General features: G+C 41.4%; 1 protein-coding gene across 1 annotated transcript in view; it reads left to right on the top strand.

Annotated features, from left to right (window-relative positions):
* The first annotated feature begins 4014 nt into the window (after window positions 1-4014).
* ssh2a (slingshot protein phosphatase 2a) overlaps window positions 4015-13198 on the top strand; it is a 29817-nt gene continuing 20633 nt past the window's right edge. The window contains 2 exon segments of the mRNA XM_051065514.1: window positions 4015-4214; window positions 7028-7071. Coding sequence (XP_050921471.1) covers window positions 4152-4214; window positions 7028-7071 — 107 coding nt within the window. The 5' untranslated portion in view covers window positions 4015-4151.

The raw sequence follows: 13198 nt of genomic DNA, 5'->3' as shown, positions 1-13198 counted from the left end.
CTCTCTCTGTATCTCCATTTCTCCTTCTACCCAGCCTCTCTGCTGATCCCCTGATACCGCCGCTACCTCTGAAGAACAGGAAATGAAACTCTTTTTTCCTTCCAATCTGTCACTCCTGCCCTTTATCACACAGAAACCTTGATTCCCTGCAATGGCTGTCTCTCACTCCCCTAATGAACTCATTTTGCACGAAGGGAGAATACCATCTTATCTCTGCAGAGTAGGGCCTCTTCTCTCTCTGACACACTCTCCCTCTCTCTCTCTCTCTCTCTTTTCTCCATTGCTCGTTTCTCCTGCCTTTTTACTTTGTATAATTGTTGCCAAGATACATTGAGAGGCTCTTGATCTGTTGTCTTCTCATTACAGGTGATGAGATGAGGAAGATGAGGAGAGAGAGAGTGAAGTGATCTTTAATAGTAACTCTGAAATGGCCTTAATCCATTATTCTTGTATTACAGAAGTGTTTCTTCAATCTGAATTGTTTATGTTATGAAATATGAAGACCATGCTCCCCACAGAAAACAGCAACAAGACATATGGATGTATATATAATTTGTAATGGGCCTCAGATGTTCTTCCTCCACCTCTTGGCTTGGATAGGACATGGATGATGCCGAATTATAGATTTAGGTATGTCTTTATTGGACTGCAGGATATTTCCAGCAGATCTCTGTGATCTGGTGACTGCCCTGGGCTGCATGACAGTGCTTGTTTTGGCCCCTCTCTGCTTCCCTCACAGGTTTTCCCTCAATGCCTGGCCCGTCCCACTTAATTGAAGTATTGGCCACACCTGTTTTGAGCCGAAATAAGCTGGGTGGTTTCAAGATGGCGTCCTCTCTCCCTCCTGGAAGGCTGGCACCCTTCAGGTAACCAGCTTGGTTTTGATTGGTTTTGACTATGTTTAGTTTAGGTCTTGGTTCATTCTGCAGAACATTTACCCTTGATAAATGTCTTGTTTACTTCAGTGGTATGCTGTGTGGACCTCCCTCCTTTTCTTTGCTCCCAAACTACCCAGGGACAACTTTGGGCACTGTGACAGTGATAATATAGGCACATGGATGCAGGCTGGATAATGGTGATGATACAAATTATCAAAGGACAGTGGTAGAAATTGTGAACTTGCTGAATAAATGCTATAACTTTAGACAATCAATACATTTTAGCCTATTAAATAGATGACACGCTATATAATTTATTATATGACATGTTTTACCAAAACATATCAGTTTAATTACTAAAATGGCATTGGTTTCCATTCATGTCAGTATGCTTTAAAAATCTACTTACTATATAGACCTAGACATATCTACCTATGTAGACATGTTAACTTGTCAGTCACAGGTGTATCCAATAAAATTAAATGATTTCATCCACTTTAGATGTTCCAGTTCCAGGCCCTAGGCACTGTGCATTCTGGCTCAGTGTTATGGTTTACTGGCACACCTAAATGGAATTAACCCCTGATTAACAAAATTAGTTGAACCTGTGCTTTCATGTCAGAATGTAAAGTGCCCTTGTTGGAGTCCACATAAGAAATGCATAAGCCTGGATTTGGTCATTTGCTCCTTTCATATTAAAAGGAGCAGCTCTTAACCTAAACTCCCCAGTCTCCAGTGTAAGCTGATTTTTAATGGGGTCATATCCCCCCCTGTTGGTTTTCAGCAGTATCGTGACATTAGAGTCAGAGCAGCCTGTCTTGAGGAGAGCTGACCACTGGGGGGACTGGAGCTCCGTGAAGAGGAGGTGAGTGAGGCGATTAGGGTGTGGACTCAGGATGGAAGAAAAAAAAAACTGTGGGCAATGACATCATTATTAAATTACTTCACATTTTTTGCTAAATCCAGCCTTGAAAACAAAAGATGAACGTGAACTTGAGTAGTGGAGCACATCAGTGAACTGCTTACAAGCTTACTGTACATTTAAAGACTACAGGGATTTTGTCTGTAATTTTATTTCATTAAATAATTGCTCACATTAAACTGTTTGGGGCAAGTGGCAAAATGGGGTCAAATGTGATTTATCTGTTGCTAATGTAATTTGTATTTTATCTATTTACTAACAAATACGCAATCAACCTCTCTCTCACACACAGACAGTGCCTGTGATCCAGTCTCTTGTGGGAAGCAGAGCTTTAATTATAAGGAGGATTGTCTTTAGTCCCATTGTTTCTGTCTTGGCATAAGTCCCTGAAGTGGCCTCATCCTCTACTCTAATCCTAATCTTGTTTTCTCCTACACACTCTCTTCCTCAGTCTCTCCCTGCCTACTGTGGTTACCTGTTTGTAGGGCTGATCTATTTTTTCTCTCATCTTCTTTTGCCCTCTCAGTGACTCCCTCTTCACCCTCTCTTTTGTCATCCATCTTGTTTTAATAAATGTGGTTTGGATATCGTGTTTTCAGTCAAGAAGGACAGAGAGGCGAGTTCTACCTATACTGCTAAAACGTTACAGACACACATACAAATATACAATTTGCCTGCACTTGTGGCAGAGCCGGGATATTGCCTCTGTTAATCGAAAAAACAAATAGAGGACAATTCATTCATGTACAGCCGCTCACTCACACAGTGTGTAAGGCCTAATGGGCTCCACCCAAACTGCAGGGCTGGAGGGGGAGGATGTGGGAGTCATCAATCATTCTGTCACTTCTTTATTTGCAATCATTTTCATCGTGTGCTTTCTCTATTTTTACCCTTTTTACTCCTGCTTTCTATCTCTGAGTCTGTCACCACTCCATTCTCCATCCTCATTTCCTTTCATGCTCCTCAAGTGCAAGACAATCACTGCCTGTTCTCTCTGCGCTACCTAAGTACCTCCTAATCAGTTTCTGTTTTATTTTCTCACTCTTCCTCTTCTCCGGTGCTTTTAACACTCAGGCTTATTGGCTGATCAATAAAAAGGAAAGGAGGAGAAAAAGATGGAGGATGGGGAGGGAAGGCTGAGGAGGACAGGGAGAGGAGGAGGAGGAGGCAATGACCCAGATAATGCAATGGAGTGAATCAAAATGAGCCTCCTATCCTTGGATAGACCTCAGCTTCACACCCATCCACACCTCCCTTTCTGTCCCCAGTACTCGCTCCATCCCTGAACATCTGCTCTGACTGTATAAAATCTAAAGAATATTTGTGACCATGAACCGTCAAGGGAAAGGTATTTGCTGTCTTTTCTGATTTGACACCTGATGACAAGATTCTCAAGGCTCTTTGAGATGTGGGTTATGTTAAGGTGATGTACATCTCCTCTCATCTTTCACCTCCTTCATGACCCTCCTGACTTTCCATTCACAACCATCCTACACACACACACACACACACACACCTCCCCCTGCTTTCACCTCTTACACCCCACACCACATCTCATCTCCCAGGAGAGGTGGGTAACTGAAAAACATGGAAGCGCTGAGTGAGATGTGAGGTCGGGTCTTCTGCAGCAGATCCTGTGTAGAGACAGAGAGGAACACCGTGATGCATTATTCATGATGCTGTATGTCACCTATTTAATACCTTGGTACACACACACAAAAACACGCACACACACACACACACACACACACACACTTGTGCTTTGATCCCTATTAATTTCTCTTTAATTGATCGATTGGTAGTGGTCTTCAGATGAATGGGAGTGTAAGTATCCATCAAGCAGCCAGCACACCCATTTGACAGCTAGTTGCCATAGCGCATGCGCTTCACACCGGCAAAGCAGCCTAGGTGGTGTAAGACGACGAAGTTAGGAAAGCTAATATCGGAGGTTTTAAGATTTACCTACCAAAATAAAAGCATAGAATTGTCCGCTCTAAAGAATACAGCACGAATTATTGATTGAGAGGGTCTCCAACCCGACGAAAATACAATTTGATTTTTTTAACGTTTTTTGGATGCGTACTGAAATTGTATCTCTTAAATATAGATTGTTTAATAATGTGTTATTCCAGTTAATACGACACCTCGTGAATACAATTTTTATTTTGAAAAAATTAAAGACCGGATATGTGTAATGACTCTGCTTCACTTGACACTAGTGGGGCAACTAAGCAACGACCAGAGAAATAACCTTAGGAGCTCGGTGCACTGTAGTTTCTGCCTGAAATAATGTCTGGCGTCCCGGCGCTTCAGTCTCCGAGGTGACCGAGGTCTGAGCAGCAGCAGCCGGGATGGCGCTGGTCACCGTCCAGCGGTCGCCGACACCGAGCACTACCTCCAGCCCCTGTGTGTCTGTAAGTGTTCGTGTGAACTGGTGTGACATTTTGGCTCAGATTCGTTCAGTCTGTCCCAGTCAGACTACTGTTAACGTTAGCCCAGTTTTCAGCGCTTAGGGCAGATGCATATGGGTGGCTAACTTAGCTGCTAGCATCTTACTGCATCCTGAAGTAGGGGGGATAGAGGCTTGTCTTCCAAGTTATTTCGCTTTGCACAAAGTTAACTGGCTCAGCAAACAAAACTTCAACGTAGCTACATATTGTTTGCAGTTAAAGCTCATGTTTGCTAACTCACTTCCTCTCCAGGAGCCCAGAGTCGTTTCAAAGTAGCAAACTAATTAAAACATTTCTTTTGGTTACATTTATTCTATGGTTGTGAACATGATATGCTGCCTGCAGTGGCTGTGGCTAATTTGCCAGTAGTGTCAGCGCTATAGCTACAAATTGACTCCTATTACCACTGCCCAGTGGAGTGACAGTGAAGGGAGAGGAGCTGCCTGGAAAGCAGGTTAGTGTGACAGGCCTGTCAGACCCTGTTGGACGCAGTGGGACAGTCCTCTTATCCCCTCTGACACTTTGAGGCTTCCTATGTCTAGTTGATACAGATCCAGGCGGGGGTGGTGGTGGTGTGGCTGCCATAGATAAGACCTGTGCTGTAATAATCATACCTTCACTCATGACTGGATGATAAAAGGTACATCTTGTGGCTGAAGATCTTGACCTCTGGTAAACAAGTCACGGTGCAGAGTTCAGGCACATACAGCTCGATCTATCCTATGTGTTTTTGCAATGACTAACCGTGTTCTAGGTATCAAGGCCAGTCTGATGGAGAATTGCATAGGCCAGCTGTGCAAATTACGGTGAATGGATTAGGAAAATCCCCAACAGAGAGATGGTCAACAAACAGAATCATATAATGACAGGGAGTGGTTGTAAAACTATGCTGGCGGTGGGGAAATTTGAGTCAAAACCTTCAGAAAGCAACATGAATTGAGTCATTTACGTCACACAAAACATCATTACAGGGCCACTGTGTTTCTCAGTGGTATTACAGTTCAGAGCTTTCATTTGATTACGGCTTTTGGCGACATTTGAACGCGTGTCCATTAAAATTTTGACCAGTCTCCACCAGATCAAAGAAACAACACACGAGTCATGATATAAGATGAATGTATAACTCTGAGACTCAGCAGTGAGGGTTTGTGGCTCTGAGGCAGTGATAGGATCCCATGCTGAGGTTACCAGCTGCTTGTCATGAGACCCATTCCTGATGGGAAGCAGCCATGTGAGTGCTCTTGTGAGATGTCTGGTGCTTGGAGCGGGAGGGACAGGGGGCAGAAACCTCGGAAAGGGACAGAAGAAGAGAGGTGGTGTGGGGGAAAGAGTTGGGATTGAGCTCCTAAATGAAAGATCAACAATCATGAGAGGCACAGCTAGAATGCCATTGCCACTTGACAATGTCTATGATAGGCTTTTTTCAGTATGCTGCCCACTAAGCATTTTATCAGCGCTTTTGCAAATTAAACACAGATTATTGACCTGCTCATTAATGCAGCTAGCATCATTTGCCTTCCGCACAGTAGGGAATAGACACCCTACAGTGGTACTGTACAGTAATCTGCCTAGCAGCACACCAGATCCCCTGTTCTCATTGGCTATAAGACCACTCCCTACACATCCATGCGGTGGCATGGTAACCATGGAGATCAGCCTTTACATTATACCCTAACTATGGCCAGACGTAACATGATATGTCATTTTAATCACATGTTGGAAGTATAGGGCATATCAGTAGTGTGAGTCTGTGCTTTGCAGAGGTACAGTGGTACACTGATATCATATTTGCCTTTGAAATCTGCTGAGCTCAGCAATTCGTTGGGTGTGTGTGTGTGTGTGTGTGTGTGTGTGTGTGTGTGTGTGTGTATGTTTGTGCAGGGATGGTTTGAGTCCATGCATGGACTCCTATTTCTTCTGTGTCACCATATTTTGTCTTGAAGGCCGGCTGTTGGGCTGATAATGCAGAGAGCATCTTTCAGCCGGCTGCCTCTCCAAGCTTAATCACATCTGTGGTAGTGGATGAAGGAGTAGATGAACTCCATCCTTCGTCCTCAAGCTCTTGCTCCTCGTGACCGTCTACATCCAGTTCTCAGCCAGATCTTCCTCAGCCAGCATTATCTTTTATCATCATTCATCAGCAACAGCATTAGCATTTTTATTATTGTTTAGAGTCCTGTGTCTGTGCATATCCCTGTGGGTCCATACATACATATTTGCGTTTATGTGTGTATGTATGTATTGGCCAGGACTGACAGATTGATGCCAAAGAGAAAGTTCCAGGAGTTTTGTGAGGGATTACCGAAACAGGCTGGGATTAAAATTGTCTGTGTGTGTGTGTGTGTGTGTGTGTGTGGTGAGCTGTGCTGGATGCAGTGGTGGGGGAGGATGATTGCATTTTGGAAAAGGAGAGACAGAGAGGGGAGGGCACGGACACGCAGTCTGTTTCAGCCTTATCCCTGGTCCCTGCTTTGAGCCTCAGTTAAAATACCACGCCAGCCCTGCCTTGTGACTGAAGTCACGGATGAAAGGCTTGACGTAGCCGCCCTAGCCGTGAGCCAATTTAACACTCTTTTAATGCAAGGTTAATTGAGTCTGACTCAGCATGTGATGCAAATAGCCACCCAAGTGTTTTTGGTCAGTGTGATACAATTTGTTCTTTCTGAAATGCTAACTGATGGTACCAAGGCTGATGTGAAGTGACACACGTATTGAATATTAATTTCCGTTGTTTGATGATTTTTTTTTTTCTTCTAATCCTCTATGTGTCTCCCTAGGAGTCGGGCAGTGGTGAGGATGACCGCCGCTCCCAGCCCAGGAGGTGAGACCACTTCCTGTTTTGTCATACTGTCTCCAGTTTCCTGGAATATCTCTTTTCTTTCACTCACTGTAATTCAGTTGCATTTGTATAAACTGTAAGTTGAGACTCAGGCCACTAGGGGGAGGCTGTACATTAGATTTACAGTGTTCCTTCAATCACTGAATACATTAACATTCTTTAAACATTAATGCAATTGTTACATTCATTTTATACAGAGCAGCACAATACTTCATTTGAACTTAATCTATGTTTAAAAGACTGTCAGTTTATCAGTATCACCAAGATGAAAAATCCCACACCTCTGCTTAAGCTAAGACTGTGAAGTAAAAGGTGTCAGAATGAGTCTACTGAAAGTTGATTTTCCTCTACAACTGAGAAGTTTTTCCCACTGTATACCCTGTTCAACAAGCACCTTACCAACAGTGAAGTCAAAAATGCAAAATCAAAGCTATTGTAACCAGTGCTGTAATGTAAGAAAGTCCATTTATTTACATAGTGTACCTACATACAAATTTACCTCTACGGTACTGCAGTCCATAGGGAAATGATGTACTGTTTTACTCTTTACATTTATCCAACAGCTTCAGTTACTTGTTACCTTGCAAACTAAATGATCTAAAATGATCAGGCAGGAAATTAATTCGCAACTACTCTATAATTTTTAAGTCATTTTCATGTAACATTTCATGATTCCTGCTTCTAGACTGTGATGATTTGCTGCTTTTCCTTTTATAATAACTGAAGTTTATTAAGAATACATTTGGAAAAAATAGTTTGGACTATTGGTTGCACAAAACAATAATAATCATCAGTTGCAGCCCTATACAGAATAGTTCACTTCATCAAATCACAGCAGTAAAATGGTGCTTACAAATTAATCATGAGTAATAACAATTAAAATGATATAATGTTTAATAGCATAACACTCAGATGGGACATTTTTCTGGTTTGAGTACTTTTTCTCTTGATACTTTCTCATTATACTTACATACTTAAGTAACAGCTTTAGTGCAGTAGTTCAGTAGTCCCAATAGCATATGTTTAAAGAGTGGTATTAGTACTTGACTTTACTGTTTAGTAAAGACCTATATTTCAGTACAACTAATGCATATAAATCAGGAACTTATTTTTACGTATTTGTGCCCTGTGTTGCCCCTGAAATACACAGTAAAATTCACATGGCGTCATTTTAGGATTGAAGAGACTATAGACTACATTATATCAGTCCACTGATGTCACAGATGTGGCTGATTTGCATGATTCTCCCTGATAGTTGTGGTTGAGTAGATGATTTACTTTTGACGTGTGCATTTGTATCTTCATAAAAGACTAGGATGTCACCACCGTCATTGTTCTTTTGTTTACATGACTCAGGTGGTTTTATCATTGTGCTGGATCCCTGGCCAAGGCCTTCTACAGAACCTGAATGGAATTCACATACTTTACAGAAGACAAGCTGAACACACAGGCTTTATGTTTGTGTGTTTGACCTACTTTATACCATTGAACATGGGAACTTTACTGTGCTTAAGGCTCACACAGAGTCTATCACTTTAAATGTTATGCCTATACTACAGTCTGTCTGCAGAGACATCAGCACACAATCATTAAATAGGGAGTGGCACATCAAAGCCCAAACAGCCTTTCCATCTTTAATGGACTTTGTAAGGGGCTCTTGTCAACTAATCTAAGCTTTGAAGTGCAATCTAAATAGTCAGGCTTTGTCATTTGATTTTCTGTGTTAAGCTTTTAATGTATGTTGTCAGGAATAAGTCATATTTTTAAGTTACCACTTGTTATTATTGTCGTTATTGTCTAATACAGCAGGAAATGAGACACTGCTGCAAGACTTGATAGATGCAGTCCTAAGACAGTGTGATATCTTTCCCACGGAGGCCATTGCAGACTGAATGACTACTTTGAGTGAAATGTTGGCATCCTGTCAGGAGGCTGTAGACATCAGTCGTAGGGTAAAACTGAATGTTTGGCACAAATTCTATTCAGAGATATTTGTCAGAAACCCTGTCCATAACAACAGATAATGACATATTTCAATCAGAGTCCGGACTCTAAAACAGCTACCTGCCAGTCTGTACTAGGGTTGTCTCATTTTAAAATGTTGGTGCTAAGAAGCAGAGTTCCTCTCTGTGAGACAGAGATTGAACCTCTCTACTGCTTCACTTTCTTTTTCTTCACCCTTGGCTTTGGCCGAGGCCCAGTATTACTCTCAGATTTCATTCATGCGTGCCTTGGACCCCCTCACACCACATGGGCCCAGCGAGACCTTGCCTGGCAAATTCAAACACATCTCAAAAAAAGCTGTTCGGGCTCCTACTGGTCTACAGTTATTTGGAGGGCCAGAGTCTCCAGTCCTGAGCTCATTCACACAGCAGGGTATCGTGCAATTTTTTATTCTGCACACATGCATTGGCTAACATAGCCATAATATTAGCAGTTCTCTGCACCATCTTGAACTGATTGCATCTCAACTGACTCATAGTCACAGTAAAAAACATTTTTTGGATGTCTGTTTAGTTTTGTGTGTTAGCTAAGGTCAACATATCTGTGCTTCCTGGTGGAGCAGAGAAATGTCGTCGTAGGTGGTAGAAATGTGCGAATCTGCACTACTGCATATTTAACAAGATGGAAATGTTGTGAAACTGTGGATGTTTTATGTTCTTTATTCATTACACCAGGATGCACACTGGCACCAAAAACCAGTCACTTCTTCCTTGACCAATGGCCTAACTTTCTACTCAATTTCTTTGTTATTCATTAGCATGTATTTCCAAGTTGTTGAGATGACCTGCTCTCCAAAATATGGATAAACTGGTCTGAAAACATGAACTTATTGGTGGCAGTAATAATAATTATAAACAAACTATATAATAATAATTTCAGTTTATGATTACTATAGGTCTAAGATAAGATGACCGTCTCATATATTTACATATAGTTCATGGAACTTGTGCAATATGAGAGTGGAGTTCAATCCAATGTGGAACATGCTAGAAAATATTTTGGGGCTATGTCACACACATTTGATAATTGAAACATGGTGACATCACTCCTACAAGCCTTTAACACACCCTGATAGGGCTTAGGAGGACATGTGGTCCCAATTATCTGTTAGGTAATACAACAAAGTAGCAGCTGGTGAAGTCATGTCCATGGATGTATGCACACACATACACACACACACATAGAGCTTGCTCCCCATATGCCTAACGTCATTATAGTCCTGTTTTACCATTTGGCTCAGTTGCCTAGCTCGCCATTTGCTCAGCGTTAGCACAAACCCACACAGACATCCAGGGTGCAGCAAAGGGTCTTACTGAGTGACCCCTAATGCTTATTACATAAGAGCTGAGGTCCAATTAACTGTGTCCTCCCCACCCTACTCATGGATTCAAGTAGCAATATGGGCCAATATATTGTACAGGGACCACTGAGACTGAGGGGAGCTTTGGTTTTTGCAGCAGTGCAGTAACCTTTTCAATTTGTCTTGATTTCTCGCTCTTCTCCAGTGTCTTTGTCTCTTCTCTCTTTTACTTATTCAGTCGACTACTCACTGACTCACACCCTGTATTGCTCTCTCTTATTCTCTCTCACCCTCTGTCAACCTATCTTTCACACAGACACACACAAACAGCTGTCTGCACTCACTGCACCACGGCAATGAAGTACAATGTTACTGCAGTGCAATAATGATTCTGCCACACATTGCTGCCTCAGGATTGACACTGTCAAGGACAGTATTAGAAAAACTTTTTTCCCAGAGTTATAAAACCAACATTTGATGGGGGGGAGTTTGTACTGTAAGTCTTTAAATGGTTGGAAAAATTGTGAAAGCAACTGATAAGTTTTGCTCTGCTGTGGCTGCTACACAGAAGAGGCGCTTCCTAGCCCACTTGTGACTGTCTGCAGGGCTATCAGGTGACATGGCATGGCACAGCTGTCAAAGGTCACAGGATCACAAGATTGAAACATACTGTCTGTATGGTCAAGTTTGTTTTTAATTCCTGGTAGTACACCTTTCATACACTTAATCAGTGAGTATTTATTCACTTAAAGCCTTATACACAAGATTATCTTCATTGTCTTAATGTGATGACATGAAATTACAAAGAGAGGATGTTAGACAGTGTACAAATGAAACATAAACCAGAAATACATAGATAGAATGAAAAATTGAACACAAGGGTAAGTTCCTGTGAGAGAGCATATCTTAAGTGTAGACCATGAGGTTATAGATCCCTGTTGACTCTCAGGCTCCACTTTTTTGCAGTGATGTTCAGCTTGCATGTTTCTCAGATCAATAATCAGCTTTATTTGCTGAACTTGTTAGTCTTGCACCTATTACCCAAAGTACAAAGGTGTGGAAAATATACCTTGTTTTAATACGTGTTGATGCTGTTAAACAGCATGTTTAGTTCTCTTCTCTGTTCAGTTGTCTGTTCATAGATTGCCTGTATGAAGGAAAAACACTGCTACTCTGGGCCTGCGTCAGTGTATTGTACCTACTGTGGTTGAACCAGGCCATGGAGAAGAAAAGCCTGTGTGAACAACAAACAGAAAGAGTGGTGTTAAGTGTTCTCTCTCTGACCTTCTTTCTCCATTGTCTCTGTACTGTACAGCATTTCCCTTTACAGAACATGATACACATAATGGTCTTTTCTTCATCTCAGTTAAATAGCATGAAGAATTTATTTAGATGAAAAGAGGCACTACAGAAAACATGCATCTCTGTGAGAAATGGTATGAAGCATTACTTAACAACAGCAGGCTAACCTAATGCATTCTGACAGTGGACCGGTGAAAATCATTTGCTCAACAAGTCTCTTCTTGTGCTGTTTAATATCCATGTTACAGTAAGGACTCATGCATCAGCTCTGACCCAGATGCACGCAGGCAGAGCAGGTACATCAGGCCAAGAACTTAATAAGTGCGGCTATTAGAACAAGACGGTGCAGTAACGAACACTGAGCCAAGGGCAAACCGATCACCACCTCCTCATGTAGAGACATGCCTCCAGGTTTAAAGGCTGTTCCTCTGTCATTTACACCCAACAGTAGATACCACACCTGCCCTCTGTCTTCCTACACCTGCTGTTTAAACATGGAGTACTCCCTGTCCCAGATTAGTAACTACATGGGCATATATATCAGTTTCCCACCACTAAAAAGAGAGATTGTATATGGGGCACAAACATTTCATACACAGAATCTAGGTTATGTGGCACAAAAGTACATTGTGTGCTCATAATGTGACACAGTAATTTTTCCTGCAGAATTCATGAAATGCTTACTACATGCGTCTCATAACATAAAATGGCAAGTATGCATTACCGGTCAAAAGTTTTAGGATACCTCAATTTTTCCAGTTGTTACTGAAATTTACATAGTATAATGTCTCAGTGTACTCAGAAATGAAAGCATATAACAAATAAATAATAAAGATTTAAAAAGGAATAATTGACTCTTAAATCTAAAATTGAATCTAAACTTTTGACTCATTCAGCAGCCAGACATACTCTTTGTACAGTGGAAATGAAACATTGTTTGGAAAGTTCATCCCAACACTGGTGCAGAAGATCCCACGTGTTGCATTTGTAGATTGCTTTGCTTTCACCTTCTGTCCATTTCATCCCATGGGTTTGAAGACTTTGTCTGTCTTCCATTATGTGAAGCCACTTCCTGCAGTACAGTATTGTGTTAAGAATGTATCAGAGGGTGTAGCTAGTAACAAAGTTTGTTCCAACACTGCCTTTGTACAAACTGAAGGTAATCAACAAAAGTTGGAACATCTGTAGGAACTGTCTAGTTAACCTTCAAAGCTTCATTTATTCCCTGTATATTAACTAATTTCTTAATCCCTGAAAAAGGTGTTTTCAATGAGAACTGGGTAAGTGGGGGTGCTCTACAATGTTTGATTGGTAGTGTATAATGATTAGAATGAATTTACATTCATTCTCTTTATTCTGTGGTGTTAAAAGTGAGCACCAAATAAGTGACACATACACAGTACATACCACAAATTATTCATTTCAAACAGCAACATATGCTATTCTTATAGACATAGGATTATGATAACAAAATCACCTAATACACAGATTTATCTTTATCCT

Source organism: Lates calcarifer, linkage group LG21, assembly GCF_001640805.2.
Source record: "Lates calcarifer isolate ASB-BC8 linkage group LG21, TLL_Latcal_v3, whole genome shotgun sequence".
NCBI classification, from domain to species: domain Eukaryota; kingdom Metazoa; phylum Chordata; class Actinopteri; family Centropomidae; genus Lates; species Lates calcarifer.
Note: the sequence above shows the minus strand (reverse complement) of the source record. Positions and strands in the feature narration are given on the sequence as shown.